The sequence below is a fragment of the Macrobrachium nipponense genome, chromosome 43, assembly GCF_015104395.2.
Source record: "Macrobrachium nipponense isolate FS-2020 chromosome 43, ASM1510439v2, whole genome shotgun sequence".
In the NCBI taxonomy this organism is placed as follows: domain Eukaryota; kingdom Metazoa; phylum Arthropoda; class Malacostraca; order Decapoda; family Palaemonidae; genus Macrobrachium; species Macrobrachium nipponense.
The window spans coordinates 2,508,772-2,525,652 of NC_061104.1; the positions used below are offsets into that span (position 1 = coordinate 2,508,772).

Genomic DNA, 16,881 nt, shown 5'->3' on the forward strand with positions numbered 1-16,881 from the left:
ATAAACATTGAAATAGACCAATAACGTACTCTTTTGATTTTTGGATTTCCAACATATGTGGGACTTTCTCCCGTTACCATCTGCCAAGGATATCACTAACCCAATTGTGTATAAACCATCGTTCAATTATTTCCCCTAATAAAAAGACTTCTTCACCAAGGCTTCAACGAAAAACCTTTGCTTACTCCCAACCCCAAATACGTTAATTCACCCCTTATCTTTTACCATTGATGTTTTTACCTTTTCCTTCCTTTTTTAAATTCTGCTTTTTCATTTTTAATCTTGGGGTCGTTGCTTCTTCACGAAAACGTAAAATTGTCCCACCACGATCTATACTCTTGTCAAAACTCCTTTTTTTCCTAACACACTATATCCATCCAGTAGATCTCTTAGCTTCTACGGTTCTCTGGATAGAATCTATACACTGCCAATGGAACTATTTATACACTGCCAATGGACTAAAGATAAATTCGGACCCTTTTTTTCTATTTAACATTAACATTACTCCTATTTACTTCACTTGAAAATTTGACTTAGTGTTCCTACTTAAACAAAAAATTTTTCCCACTTGTGTTCCATTAAAAATCCTTTAATTTCTCCATAAGACATCACCTAACTTGTAGCGTAAAGTTATTCAATTTCCCTAATCCCCCCAATCCTTTTTCTGCCAAAAGAATTGATTAGGTTCTTATCGACTTTCTCACCTTTAAGCTCCTCCACCATTTTTACCACCTTAAAGTACCATGCCTTTGCTGCATCCTTCCTTTATCCTATCCACAGTTTTCTTCGATTTTCCAAAACCCACGCAAACCACTGCAACAAGGTAGGTGGTTTTAAATTTCATCACCTTGTAAATATGCAGTTTTTCCATTTACAATCCCAAATTCCGTGACCACAAGATGGTAAATACCATTTGTTTTTTTATTTTTTTGTCTGTGGACTTACCTGTTCTAATACATGAAAACTCCTGGCTTCTTCAAGTATGCTCTCCCTTATCACTCTACTACACTTTGATTCTGCCTTCTTATACCCAATTATAAAATCCCTCATCTTTTTACTGGATTTTCTTACATTACAGTATCTTTTAGATGCACGCAATAAAATTTACAGCATACTTTGTATATATTTCTCAAATGTATAACACTTACACATTCACAAACCCCTTTAATGAAAGTAACAAAATAATGATTAAATCTATAAAACTATTCATGTGAATAATGAGGAAAACAAATAACAGAAATCATTATTAGCCTTTGAAAGGAACATATGACAAGAAACTCATTGTTAACAGCCTGAATCAATTCTTCTAAGCTATATATATATGAACCTATGGTTTAACAATAACAGGTGTAAAGACAAATTCGATAAGATGACCCCAAATATATTTATTAAAACTCCCTCCCAAACCATATGCAAAACAAAGCATCACAAGATTTTAAGCTTTTTATAAATAAATCATGATTTTTTTTTTTTATAATTGTATTAAATTTTATCATCTTATCATGTTTAGTGGGAAGGGTTGTAGACATCCAACTTACCTTTTTAACAGCAGACTTGATGTGGTACTTGTTCGCTAAGGAGTGAACGATAAATACAAGGGTGTTGTTGTCTTCGATCTTCTTCATGGCAGACTCAGTGGTCAAGGGGTATTTGATAATGTTGAAGGAGTTAAGCCTGAAAGAGAGATTATTAAGTTAAGAATTCTCCAAAGCAAAATTTCAAATGAAAGGCTGAAAAATAACCCTAAAACAATTCACCATTGTATCTGAATAATTTAGTTAAAGTTTTAAATTTTTATTACTTATAAACTACTGACCATCCTTTTTTCCAGCCTAGTTTTAATGTAACGTTGATCTATTCTTAAAGCATTCCTTTCAAATGAATGAAATTGTGTGGAAGCTTGAATTTCAAGGCAATGGCCACTCAAGGTTTGTTCTGTATGAATAATCGAAATAATTCCAAATTCCAAAATAATAATAATAAACAGTGGGACCCCCCCGGGATTCGCGTTTCTCCGGATTCGCAGGGGACTCCTCTCGGGAAAACATTCTTTCCCGACACTGATTCGCGGGAACAAAAATTCGTGCAATTCCGCGGGATTTTATTTTTCTATTTGAGAAATTATCCAACAAAATTCCTGGGTTTTTCTTTTTTATTAATTTAATCATAAAATGCAATTTTCTTTTGGATAAAACAAAATATTAAAAAAACCAAGTATGAAAATTTTGGTTTTTGGTTGTTTTCTTGAGTTTCACTAACAAATAAAATAGGCTATTTTTTAGCATTTTTATTTAAGGGGTTCCAAAACATTGGCGGGTCTTTAACTATTCACAGGGGGAGGGGGTTCTGGATACAGCATTCCCCGCGAAATATGCGGGGGTACCACTGTATAGTATTATACAATTGCAATATCTATAGAGATGGAAAATCTTGGCTACAAGGGCAACAAACACTGGAATGGCATTTTCAGCCATAACAAAGAAAACGAGAACAAGATGCTTACGTTAACCCATTCACATTACCGAAAGTTTGTTTGGAGGTTAGGTGAGGGTTACCACCATTCAAGTCTACTTAACACCGCACCGGGTGCATAAAGGGGGTATGAGTTAAGTCCACCCCAAAACTCCTACTTTTCAGATAGGGACTTTTCCAATCATTCTGTAATATTTCGGTTGAAGAGTTTGGAGCAAAATTAAACCAGTATGACACGATGCCAGAACGTATTGATGAACCACAAAAATATTATTATTGGGCTTATAGTAGGTGTAGGGGACTTAGGATGAAGGAACTGCGTCTCAAACAAAAAATCACAAAACCAGACAAGCGTAAACATGGTAAATAAACTTCTACTCCCCAAGTAAAAAACCAGTTGTATCCATCAGTTTACTGTATTTATTTATTATTTCACCATTACATTTTACAAAAATAAAAGATATGCAAACAAACCAGATAAATGAAGTAGAAAATAAAGCCTAGATAGTAACTTTATATATATAAAAAAACCAAACCAGAGGAAAAAGCCGATTTTTTCTGCAGGACAAGAAACTTGAAAAATTAGTTTAGATACCCCTCATGCCCCTAAAGTTGTTTTCTGTGATGAAAAACTAATCATTAGAAAACGTAGAAAATGCACATTGACCAATTTTTGAAAGAAAAATATACTAGAAAAATGATATTGTTATGATTACAAATAAAGGGTTTGTTCATACTTACCTGGCAGATATATATACAGCTGTTTATTTTCTGAAAAGTCCGACCAGAATTTAAAAACTTTTTAAAAACCCGACACACGCAAGTGGTCGGCCAGGTGGGGGCTAGTACCCATTCCCGCCGCCTGTGGGAGGCGGGTATCAGGAACCAATTCCCATTTTCTATTCAAATAAATTTTTAGTTTCCACTGTCCCCTGAGAGGGGAGGTTGGGTGGGTTACTTGATTATATATATTGCCATGCAGGTAAGTATGAACAAACTTTATTGTATCATAACAATATCATTGTTTTGTTCCATGAAACTTACCTGTCAGATATATATATAGCTGGAAGACCCACCATTTGGGAGGTGGGAAGGCGGGACAGAACTAGAAGGGATTTTGGGAAACAAATGCATGCAGATGATTTACATCTTGGTTCCAACCTGTTTTAGGCATAGCTGGCTTTGCGGGTTACTGGCCACTAAGTGCTGCTATTGTGCATACTAGAGTTGGCCAGCGGAGGGTAGAGGAACTAGATAGCTGGTGCACTCCAGATGATCTGTCAAACCAGGGCGGGCATGACCACGACGTGACTAGAACCATATTGACCATAACCATGAGGGCTAAGAAAGTAAAATCAAATATATATAATATAAATAAATAATATATCACCCACCTGACCAACCTAGCCAAAAGTTAAGTGGTGGTTAACTAAGGCTTTAACGAGTTAAAGAAGTTAGCCGTTGTCGGGCGAACTCCAACAAACTAAATTAAGAGCCTCTTCCTAACCATTTATTCACCAGGATATGGATTGTTAGGCGGCACTTCTTGCCCCAAGATTGTGTCTGCAGGACAACGTATGGACCACTAGCGAGCAAGCAGATATCATATGCCATTTCACATCATCCGCAGGGTAGTGTGAAGTGAAACACAGAGGTTGCTTCGCTAAAACAAAAAATTGGTACTCAGGATAGTTGCTGAGTGCCCATGCTCTGTGAAATAAATGATTCCGATGGACCGCGCCCTCACCTCGTGCAGCAAATTCAGAATAAAAGATTTCAAATCTTTGTGCAAACACAATGAAGGGAGCATTTTTGAAAGCAAAACTCCTTAACACTAAAGCCAGGGTGGGGTTCTCTTCGAATATGGGCAAGTCTGGTCTTTTTCGGAACACTGCAGATTGCCCAGATTGACTTCCGGACTTTCTTGAGTTTTATGGTAGAATAAAACTTGGAGAGACCCGACAGGGCACAGGACTATTCTCTGGATCCTGCCCACTTAACTTGTGCCATCCTTGATTCCAAGCTCCTGGCCCAAGGACAAAACGGGTTACCATTTCTTACAGGCCACAACGGAAGGGTTTAGAGAGCACACCGCCTTGTGTTCTCTAAAGCAAAAAACTTCGCTTGTGAACGATGGCTTAAAATCTCACTAACCCTCCTTTGTCGTATCTAGGGTGGTTAGAAGAAGGCCTTCCTAGATCACATTGCAAGAAGTTAAACAGGTAGGAGAGGTTCGAATGCACTTTGCACATCAAGAACTTCAGAACTACTTCTAAGTTCCAATTCATTGAAAGCTTCGATCTGGAACATGCACAGTCAGTCCGTCTGTACTAAAGTCAGGTGACACCGACCAGTTGACCAGTCAGACGAATCAAGGACCAGCAAGGGCTCTTACCCTGAAGACCATAAGGACACTATTCTTTGCGCTGAAGGATGAGGTGTCTGGACTGCCTGGGCGATTCAATTATAAGCAAAACCTTGGGGGTGTATCAACGCAACCCGACAAATCGTCACGGCGAATCAAACTCCATGACTCGAGGCTTCCTGGTTGCAGGAGAAAGGACGCCGAGGAGCAAAAAGGCGATTCAGTCCCGAACAGGACAAGAATGGCCTGTACAGTTTCCAACCTGCGGTCTCAAATGTTAAACACGATCATCGGGGGTGTATAAACGCAAACCGACTTCGGTCAACAAGAAACTCAGGGCTACTATATGTTCGCCTGATCTCGCACGAGTGTACTTTGCCATTAACCCATCTGGACTCCGAGAAAACAGGTGAGACCAAAAAGTAGATGGTAGAGCGAGTATTCGAGATTCCACAGAAACTGCAAAGATCGTGAAGGGCTTTGTTGTTTGGGACAGGACGCACAAATCTCTGAGGAACCCAAAGGCCAGTCAAACAACATATTTGCGTATTCTTTAAATAGTTGTGGACTGCCAGCTTGATCCCATTCTTCAGACGGAAATGGAAGACGGTTAATTCTTTAATTCCTGGTCAACATCTCGATAGCCTGAACGTAGCTCAAAGACTCAGAGCGGAGGAGAGGTTATAGGTACTTCCTTTAGATGTTAGGAGTAGAACCCGACTCTCCTCGGGAAAAAAGGGTCCTTGAGGAAAGTGAACCTAGGAAGTATGTGGACCTCTGTGAATCCAGGATCCTGAAGGCCAACATGGGGCGAATCAGCGTCATTGTCGCTTCCCTGTGACGTCATAAAATCCTATTAGTACATTTTCCTAAGACGATTGAAAAAAAAAAAGGGAAAAGAGACCTAAACAAATTCCCATCCCCGTTCAATATCATAGGATGCGCGGGTTTAATGGTACCTGATCACCGGATCGAGAATAAGGGAGCAGAGAAGAAGAAGCCCTCTTCGTCCCCTCAAATCAGATCGGAAGAGAAGAATTGAAAGGGACGTCCCTAAAGTCTCCACCAAACTCTCAACTTTACTTCTAAAGAAAGATTCCACTCGGAATGTCAATAGTTGGGATGCCCGTCGATCGAGACGGACGTACGGACTTTCGCAATCCGGTAGAACGAACCTATAGAGGATCGGTTTACATTCTAACGCCTGTGTTAATAAATAGGGCTTTATTCTCTAAACGCGAACCAGGGACCGATGAGAAGATACTTCTTTTAAGATATGAGAGAGCTGTGGGGAATAAATCAGAGTTGATCTTGGGACCACTGGTTCCCAAAACTCGTTTACGAGGACTGGAGGGGACTACCGAATCGCTTTTACTTCTTTCAGATTAAGATCCAGGACATCTGAAAACCCTATCCAGATGTCCGGGTGGGCACCTTCTTTCCTTATCACCTCAGGTGCTATAAACGCACTGAGAGATGTTCAGAATCATTCCTCCAGATCTTTGAATAATAAATTTCGCAGTTTACCCGGTAGGAAAAAAACCTGTGGTCTGAATTGCCAGTCTATCGGCATGGGAGGGGAAACAAACTGTTCTTCAGCGGAAGGAAATGGGTCCCAGAAAGAAACAAACATCCAGCCCATTCCCTCCCGGAGTATGCTTACTTCACCCTAATAAGGCTGCGCTTTGCCTAAGCAGGAGAGCATATAAAAGTGCAATGTTGCGGTCAGACTCGCTAGTTCTATAACGTGCGGTTAAAACGAGCACCGAAAAGGATTAAGAGATAAACTCTGTTGACAACATAAGTAAGGCCAAAAACGAATGCAACGTGGTTATTCATTCAGGTAAAGGAAAATCCCCTCAATCTTAGGCTAAAGTCCGTGATTGTAGGGCAGAGGTTTACAGGTTAGTCAGTCAATCCCGCCCCCAGGAGAGACGTAAACGGCCAGCACAGGAGATACGGTTAGTCAGTCAATCCCGCAGCGATGAGAGAGAGAGTAACATACGGCGGGGATGACAGCGTCCCGATCTGTTACTGGCTCGGTGGGGACGGAAGACAGACACAAACGTGACAGCAGCAGCCAGCAGCCTTACGAACGTCGTACTCTTAACTGTATGTCTGGGTTAGCCAGATTACCTATTCTACGAACAAGAAAGAGGTCCGTTATTTTGTTTTTTGAGCCGAAAGGACTCTCAAGCTGGTATATTTTAAGCGCAAACAAAAAAGGACAACGCCTTAAAATAAATAATCGAAGATGCGTTTGTGTCGTCAGAACACTACCATAAAACGGTTAAACGGATTAAAATGAAAACCCGGGAAAACTCCTGGAAGGCTGCAGGGTAGTAACGATTAAAATGTCCTTACAAAATAGACCAATAGACCTCCTCCGGTTGCCATCCGACAAGAGGTAACTACAGCAAGCGATATGACAATTGAACCAAACCAGAAGTAAAATAACGCAAGGCAAAATTATGAAATTGATATCCACAAAGTGTTGTTGCATACTTACCTGGTCAGACATATATAATATAGCTGGAATTCGGAAATACAGACTACCATACATTATCTGACAAGGCCAAAGTTTCAGAAACAAAACTTAAGAAAGGAATCGAAGCAGTCAATGCTCAAGCTTCTTATGCTTAGCCTGGACATAAGCGTGCAATTGACGTAGTTCTAACAAGTCTATTCTTGTCCGAACATCTTGCGAACATGACGAATGAGAGCTCTTTCCGAATCTTGTCAATAAGAGCTTATTTCGCTTACGGCAATATCAAGCTTAATGAGATGTTTGTCAATGGAAACTAACCCATTTACGGGGACCAAAGAGATATTTTGTCAATGAGGGGATACCCACTTACTTGAACAAAAACGAAAGTATATTGAGTCAATGGGGGAAAGTTCACTGAATTGGACAAAACGTAATCCAGGGAGTCTAAAGCATTTAATTAATTTTTCGATTCCCGTCTCAAACGAGGAAGGGCAAGAAATCCTGTTAAGAGGGACTGGGGCTTAAGGCAGGTTGAGAACGGACGATGCTTCAATTCGGCACGGTAGTCCCGACTAGAAACTAACAAAATCCTCATTCCATCTGAAAAACCCTTTCAGATGGGCTAAAAAGCTTGCAAAATTATCCTGGGAAGAGGAAGAAAACTCTCCAACCAGCTTCCTCTCCCGTATCACAACCTAATGCCTGCTAAAGCTTAAAATTTATTGGCAGTATGGCAAAGGAAGTCCTGTCTTGCGCTTTTCCTGAAGAGCGTCTTTTGATGAGTGCCTTTGCAAGAATCCCACTGAACGTTGCCGAGAGTCCTGACGTGCAGGACATCGAGCCTTACATAACCCGTAACTGCCTTATCGCAAAGTCTTGACTGCGGTAGTGGCAACTTAAATTTATTGGCCGAATGGCAAAGGTTGCGGTATAGAGCAAAACGCAAGATCTTCCCTTGAGCTTTCCTTAACTCCACCACCTATGCGAAAAGCAATATTAATTGACAGAGACCTCTTGATTCACGAAACCCGATGTCTTGCTGGGTTTTGAAGAAGTTGTCTGTTCACTTTAAACTTCCTCCGAAGCACTGCCTACTTCACATCTTTGCAGGTGAGGTAGAAGGTATCACCGGAGGTAGAGGTAAAACATCTTTAGGCCCATATCTGAAACAAGAGCTTGAAGAGTTCAACAGAAACGTTTCAGCCAGGCGACACACCTGGCGTGCGCTGGTGCACGCTCGGCGTCCACTGGCGCGCGCTCGGCGTCCACTGGAACGCGCTCGGCGTCCACTGGAGCGCGCTCGACGTCCACTGGCGCGCACTTGGCGTGCACCCTCGCGCGCCTGGAGTCCATCCGGGCGTCCGCTCTCAAAAGCTCCTGCTACTATGACTTCTTTTACGTATTTCTCGGTGGAAAGACGGACACGAGTTCAGGCGACGTTCGCCTTCTTACTTCTCACTAAACGCATAACGAGAGAGAGAGAGAGAGAGGACGTGAAGCGCCTCTCTATATAAAGCTTCTATTTAGAGGGCGCGAGTCCTTCCAAAAGCTCCAACCCCTGCATGGGGAGGACGCTTCGGAGGACGAGAAGCAATCTTTCAGGATTCGTGCACGCGCACGCACTTGGCAGTCTGGGGATTTTCATCAGAAACTGCCGAAGGCACGCCAGATCGGTGGGGGTTCCTTGTAACCCTCCTTCGGTCTTTCGACATGCTCCCTCCCCGGGTCCTGGGAGTCAAGCAGAGGTCCCGGCCTAGAGGCGAAACGAGGCCGATCTGACGCACCTACCCTACACAAGGGGTATCACTGCACTTCACTTTTACTCTCTAAAGCAAGCACTTTCGATTCTAAGATACGAATCGAAAGAGTATCAGAGAAAGGGTAATTCCCTTCTACAGACATGCTTAGGGCCGAAGGCAACACTGCAGGGTTAGGAGTAACAATTACAGAAGTAGCACTTCACAGCAATGAAGGAGAGCGAGCACCTCTCGTAGACATATTCATAGCCCGTAGGCCATACTACAGGGTTAGGCAAAATAAAGTCTTACAGGAAGGTTAGCAGGTTCACTACCCTGACTTTTGTTACTGATTAATTGCGTACATACGAATCATACGTCTTCCTTACGGAATTAGAACATGTTTACTGATTAATGCGTACATACGAATCATAACGTCTTCCTTACGGAATAGACAAAGTCTCACACTCCTTACATGACAAATCTCAAACAAACGAAGGAAGACCCATACCCCTCGTACATACCAAGTGCGGATCTACCGAAGCTTTCGGTAGCCACACCCTATCTTTGCAGACGAACCCCCGTCTGAAAACTAGCCTAACTAGATTCAGATATTTTATGCAAAAATGAATCAAATTCAAAATCAATTTAAGATAGCGTATGCCTAGCCACAAATCCTACAAATCCAAGTAAATAAATCAAAAGACAATTGGGATACTTAGCGGCAATGAAGTTTCCAAAATCCTAAGACGGAGGTACTGAAAACAGGTGTTTTCAGCACCAGCGACAGAAAAAATTATGAATAGAAAATGGGAATGGTTCCTGATACCGCCTCCAGCGGCGGGAATGGGTACTAACCACCTGGCCGACCACTGCGTGTGTCCGGAAGGTTTTTTAAAATTCTGTCGGACTTCAGAAATACAGCTATATATATATCTGACAGGTAAGTTTCATGAACAAATTTGCGATTTCAATATTTATTGGCGGGGCTTTCGCTTTAGTTTTTGCTCTTTTTTTTGTTATTACGTTGCTTATTTACGGTTCTATTTTGATAATACTTTATGTGCATGTTTCCAGGTGCGATATACCAACATTCTGTAAGACCGAATTTCTATTCAAGACCGTAGTTTTCTCACCGACCACCAGTGTCCCTTGTACAAGGACACCGAGTTTCACATTTTTTTTCATAAAATCATTTATTTTCCTGTAGGATGATAAAACTAACAAAGAATATGCGTTATTATAGTGCTAATAATACTGAATCAATTTCATTAGCCTGTCTTGATTAGTGTATTTTTGGCAAATTTTTTACGATCGGCACCCCTCCAAAACTTGAGTCACTACCGAGAGATTCAGTTCGGCAGCAAACGCAATGTTTACATTCTGCTCACCCACCCACCCCGAAAGAAGGGGTTTAATGGCTAAAAGTGGGTGCAACTAAAACTCAGACTTACTTGCTCTTTCTTGGTCTTGAGAAGCGGGGATACTTGGGGTTCTTGGGCAGTCTCAAGGTCTTGGGGCGACGGAATCTGGCGAAAGTCCTGATCTTCTTTACTCTAATGCCGAAACGTCCCTTTACAACCTGGAAACAAAAGGAAGGAATCACTCGACTGTAAAGGAACACTATTTTTATGTAGGACAATCAGATGACTGGACAATTTATCTAGTCAGAAGACTCAGCAGTCAAATGTAATGGACTGGAGATACAGTAAAAGGCATGGAAGGGGTTACAGTTAGGGGTTGAAGGGATGCTCGAAAGAACCTCAAGTAATGCCTACAGTGAACCTCATGAGGTGCACTGATGGCACTACAACCCTAAGAGGAATGGTCAATTTAAATTCTTTGTGGGCTATTACCTTCAATGAAGTCTTTGCAGCCTTCCTGGTAGGGCCCTTCTTTCCTCCCTTGCCCTTTGCAAGCTTCTTGCCCTTGGAGGCGGCCATGCTCAGCTTCTTGGCATCTAACTTCTTGCCTCCCTTGGTCAGCTGCTTCTTGCCAGCTACGGCTCCCTTCTTTCCTGCATCCTTCTTGGCTCCTGGTGCTCCCTTCTTGCCAGCACCTGGGGCTCCAGGCTTCTTGGCTCCTGGTGCACCCTTCTTGCCGGCACCTGGGGCTCCAGCCTTCTTGGCTCCTGCTTTCTTCGCTCCAGCTGGACCTTTGTCCTTCTTGGCGCCTGGTTTTGCGGCACCTGCTGGCTTGCCAGCTTTGGCGGCACCAGCCGCTGCTCCGCCTGCCTTCTTGGCATCAGGTTTTGGTTTGGGGGTCTTCTTGGCTCCGCCACCAGTGGCTCCACCGGTCGCTCCTCCAGTGGCACCACCTGTTGCTCCGCCTGCGGCACCACCTGCCGCAGCAGGCTTGGGTTTTTTCTTCTTTTCGTCTGCGAATAATTAAGAAATATTAAGATCAACAAAGGAAGTATCAAAACAGATGTAAAACTAAATATCACGTTATAAAAAACTTTATCAAAAACTATTAGCCTTAGACATGGAATTTACTTTGTATATTAAATTTAATGTGTTCAGACATGTACATTGCTGGTCAGAACGCAAAACGTCCAGTGTTCCACATGGCAATGCATCATGGACCTGTTGCAACTTGTGTTGGCATGATCTCTGCTCATGGTAAAATAAATTGGCTGTTAACACGAACAATAGATCCGAGTTGTCAGCAGGTATGAGACCACAAATAATTTATTTCCACTCCTTAGCATTAAGTATGAGTAATTTACATCTTATTTGGAACTACCTCCACCAACTACAATTAAGTACTATAATTAAATCCTGGTTACTGCGTCAAGACAATTGCAAATAAATCAAAACTTTGCAGCCTCAATCTGAAAATGTATATCTGGCTGTCAAGTTGTTAAATTTACAAGAAAATTTACATTTTTTTAAGACATCCTTCAATTAAGGATCACATAACCATCTGCCTTATTTTTTGTTATTCTCATGTAAATCTGCATAGCTTGATGCCTTCCTGCGCATCTTTTGTACCCAGACGACCATTCAAAACTAATCAAGGTGAATTGCAGTCCCACAATGCATTCGTTGCTTATCAAATACATCCAAAAAAAAAGCATCTCTAAATCTTATTCCTACATTTTTTTTTCAGATACAGAATTTCAAGAAAGACTAACAACAACATACCGGGTAAATTGGAACAGAGTACTGATAAAATTACAATTTTGAAAGTAAACTGTGTTTTTCCTAACTATACAAACCATAGGTCCTTTACTCGGGAACTTCCTTATGTAAAGAACCGATGGTTTGTTTAACATGTGGGAACAAATACCCTATACATAGCAAAAATTTCCATTATACACATGAGGCCTCGAAGAGTCTTGGCAACAAGTGTGGGCAATACTTAAAAAAAAAAAAAAAAAAAAAAAAAAAAAAAAAATTGAGGCATGACCACAAAAAGGCCAAGATTCAGGAAGTTATCAAGTTATGTGATGTCCAATAGCTGGTAAATGGAATGAAACCTTGGAGAATGACATCTTGAGTATGTGCTTGTTAAGGTCAAGTAGATTTGGAATCAGAAATTTAACATTTATGCCAATTAAAAATCTCTGGGACCCATGAGATCATGCAGTGGCAAAAAAGAAACAGAGTAAGGATGTATTAAAAGAGCAGCAAGAGGAAAACACTGCACCTGCACTATGAAACAATGTAAGGAGAGGGTGGAAGATGGAAATTCAACAAAGCCAAAAGCATTACATAGCTGGTACATGTGGGTCAAGTTATGCACTTGATTTTTGAATGATTTTTCTTTGCATCTGATCTTATAGAGAGGCACGTTCATTGTTTTAATGCCACTCAAATACCACTGTCAGTATTTATAATGCTGAGTTATTGTTTAGTCAAACTGCACCTTTGCTATCCTCGGGGCAGGTTTGTGGGCGGAGGTTTCTCAGGAGAGTAACATTGCTCTCATGTTAGGTGGATCCTGACACTTAAGGTTATCTAAGAATTCTTACTATATATATATCTAGTTCTCATACCCTCCAAAATCTCATGGTTCCCATTATATGCCTAGTGGCAGACCTGAGTGGTAGAAATGCCTAGCAGACCACTACAGATCTCTCAAAAATTTGGCAAAACCACAAACAAATCAAATCTAATTAAAGGTTTAACGTAACCAATGACAAATTCAAACCTGAATCATCTATCAACTGTATGGCGACAACCAAACTAAGCATAATTTGAATCCTCTAGCCTAAACCAAAGACCCTATCCAAACCAACTGGCCTGGCCTTTCCAATGGAGCATCTGAAAAAATCAAAATGAAATGGATGGAAATGGGAACAAAATTAAACTGAAATGGTCATGATTGAGGATCATGGCCAGTCAGACATCAAACTGTAAACAAAATCAGGTGAAACATATCAAATTCTTTGAAAGCTGCCAAAAAAATCACATTTAATTGACAGGATAACGGTCACAAGTAACTTGCACATGACTTACAATGAGACACTGTTCATTCTTGTGGATGTTACAGGCTAGGATGGGGGTCGACAGCCTACAAGTTAATCAAGAGCTATCACAATGCAAGCATCTGGCCAAATAAATATAGACCAGCAACAGCACAATCCAAGAATTACAGTGGCCCACTGTAGGTCGATTTTAGGCTAGCCTATGGTATTCTTGGGGGTAAAACTCAAATATGCACTACTAGCCTATCCCACCCCTATGGTTCAGTCACTACTAATTCAAGTACAAAATATATATTATTCAGTACCAGCCCTTGGGAATAAATGCAAAAACATAAAAAGCATACTTTGCAGAATGACGACTACACATCTCCAAATGAAATCGAAGGCCATTGTCCCTGTTTAGCGTTACAAGGGGGAGGAGGGGTGAGGGGTGGGGGGGTTCCCCAGCCCTGCTCAGATCAGGATATGGCACCTCAAGTGAGGGTAGGAAGTAAGGTCTGGTTAGGTCATGACCTGGCATTCTAGCGAAGGTCAAGGTTAGGTTTGCTTGCATCTGCAGAACCTGTCCCCTCGTTCTACACTAAACGCCATAAAAGACAGTAGCCTACATACACATAAGGCAGTGAATATTCAGGTCAGCAAATGTCAGGTACCAGGAAGCAGTAGCAGTCTAGTTTTACCCAAAAATTAAATCTATATCAGTTAATTATAATTTTTTATAATGAAAGATGTGAAGATGACCTAAGGTTACTGTAACCAACTCAACTCAAAGGTAGCCTAGCTTAGGGTATGCTTGGCAACCTTCATCAACTAGCCTGGGGTAGCATACCCTTTCTCACGTCTTACTAAATAGAAAAAGTCGTCAATGGGTCTACAATAAGTTTGACAAGTCTACTAGGAGCGCTAATTGCAAACACCTCTTTTTAGGATGTTTTACACTTAAAATAAAAACACGAAGACTTTAATGACTATAATCTATAACAAACATTAAGGCTACGAGGTTTGAGTATCCTAACTAGGGTAAATGACCAGGGCATGACATTGCGGCCACCTCTCCTGGAACGTGGTCATCCAGTCAACACACCAAGACTTCTACTCTGCTCTCGAAGTGTTTTCTCCTAAATTACGAAATAATGGGATAATTCAAGTGCTTTTTCAAGAAGTGGCCATGTTCTGGGAGAGGTGCTTGTTATGTCATAACCTGATCATCTACCAAATGGCCGACCTCTACCATAGAGTGATCACCTTCCTGAATATCAAAACAAAAATTAAGGCCTTAATTTGTGACTTGGGAGAAAAAATTCTTCAAGATGAAGGTAGAGGAATCAAGGCGTTCCTTTGATGGACGTTGGCTCTTTGACTAGGGTAAAAAACCGCATGGTACAGGGGTGGACCATGTATGATCAATGTGTACAACCCCAAGAAAAGTACATTATAACGGGTCCTGACACCGGAGTAGAGGTCTTTAGCTCCGTTTCTCACCAACAACAAGTCGCGTCTGATGCCCATCTCCGATGTCAGGACGCGTTATAATGTACTTTTTTTGGGGTTGTACACATTGATCGTACATTTCACCCCTGTGCAATGCGGTTTTTTACACTAATGTCTATCCTGGGTTACAGGACGTGTTAAAGGAGTCCATTTTTGGGAAGGTGATCACGTTACGGTAGAGGCCATGTGGCACTTTACCCTATGCTCAGCTAGACTGGGATACTAGGAGCCATGCCAAGTAGCCAATACCTCTACACTAAGATATTTTATAGGTTGAAATTAATAAATATAAATAAGTAAAATATGTCCATTTCTAGGCTTTGGGTATGGCTAGTAGGCTAAATAGGTTATAGGCTAGGCTAACCAGGGTTACTAGGAACCTAGCTTGTAGCTGGTACCAATTGAAAATGACATTTGACATTAAAATGAATAAACATGAATGATTAAATAAAATTATAAACTATACTTAGGCCGTTTATGAATGCGAGTATCGTTACTATTAGGAAGAGGGCTGACGTGCACAAACGGGTTTCCGGCGGTATCGTAGAAGGAAGGCGGTCATTCTAGTCGCTTTCAAGGATAGCTAAATTATAAAGTTAAATTTACTTTGGATCTACCTTCACTTTAACGTATTTATTAATATATTTGGGAAACTGGCGTCGCCATGACGTCTAAATTGAGGGGGAGAAATTCGGTAAACTACAAGACCAGATTGACCGTCGTTTTCCCGTTATGCCCCGAACGGCGAGAGGTCGTTCTTGTCGTTTTCATGGATAATATGCCACAGTTAAACGACAATCAAAAGTACTTATCTATTTATTATATAATAATAGATATTCTGGCGTCGCCAGACGTCTAAAATGGGCCAAACATAAGAAACGTAAAGGAAAATATGACCCTTTTGTAACCGTAACGACGAGCGTCGTCGTGTCGTTTTCTGCGGGGTTCGTGACCATATAAAGAAGTTTTATTTATAAATTTTATTTATAATTTGGCATACTGGTGTCGCTACGACGCCCAAAACCAAGACTAAATATGGATTAAAAAAGGCCCGTATTTTCGCCCATAGGCCAAAACAAACCCACAGGCACACGTGCTCCCCAAAGTGACACTTACAAATCTCCACTTTACGCACTTAAATCACACTTAGCGACGGCACTTAACAACACTTACAGGTAATATCAACCTTACTGGTTACCACTTAAGCACAGCAAGCTCAATAATACGTGGCAAACAACCGAAATTCTCATGTTTTTCACTTCTCACCTTTGGGCGGCATGTTTATCGCTGCTCTAAGCACTGGGCAAAGGACGTCGTCAGCGCATGCGCCGTGGAAATGGCCGACTGACAGAGGAGGGTCGACTTGCGCGTTGTCTTCCTTTTGTTTACGGGGCCTTTAGTTTTATAATTTTGCGATAGATTTCGATTTAGACTGTTTTTTTTTCTTTCATTCATATTTCGTACTTATAAAGTACTGTGTTGACGATTTATATTGCAATAGTAGGAAATCATGCTGGAATTCATGTCGATTGTCGCGTGGTTTCTTCTTCTTTTTGTTTACGGGGGGGGGGGGGGGGGTGGGGGGGGGGGATGGCTTTAATTTCATAATTTTGAGATTCGTAACATTACTTCAGTTATGATATTTTTATATTTCAAAAGCATTAAATTAGCTATTCAATTAATACAATGAAAAAATACAGCTATAATTTGGTGTTGACTGGCGTCTTGTTCTTGGAAATATCGCTATAATTTGTGTCGACCTATAGCGTATGGTTTTTTTTATGTTTCAAGAGCTTTAGTTATTTTAGATAGATTTCTATTTAGACTGTCATTTAATTTATATAACATATTTTTCAAAGGGTTATATTAACGATCAAATAAATAAAATGCGGGGAAT

The 16,881-nt window shown here is 41.1% G+C and overlaps 1 protein-coding gene across 1 annotated transcript in view; it reads right to left on the bottom strand.

Annotated features, from left to right (window-relative positions):
• The window catches only part of LOC135213980 (large ribosomal subunit protein uL23-like), a 29,720-nt gene extending 13,326 nt beyond the window's left edge, over nucleotides 1-16,394 (bottom strand). Inside the window, exons 1-4 of the mRNA XM_064248058.1 lie at nucleotides 16,251-16,394; nucleotides 10,918-11,438; nucleotides 10,516-10,643; nucleotides 1,539-1,674 (exon numbers count right to left, since the gene is read on the bottom strand). Coding sequence (XP_064104128.1) covers nucleotides 1,539-1,674; nucleotides 10,516-10,643; nucleotides 10,918-11,438; nucleotides 16,251-16,263 — 798 coding nt within the window. The 5' untranslated portion in view covers nucleotides 16,264-16,394. The remainder of the gene's footprint in view (nucleotides 1-1,538; nucleotides 1,675-10,515; nucleotides 10,644-10,917; nucleotides 11,439-16,250) is intronic.
• Between the last annotated feature and the right edge of the window lie 487 nt (nucleotides 16,395-16,881).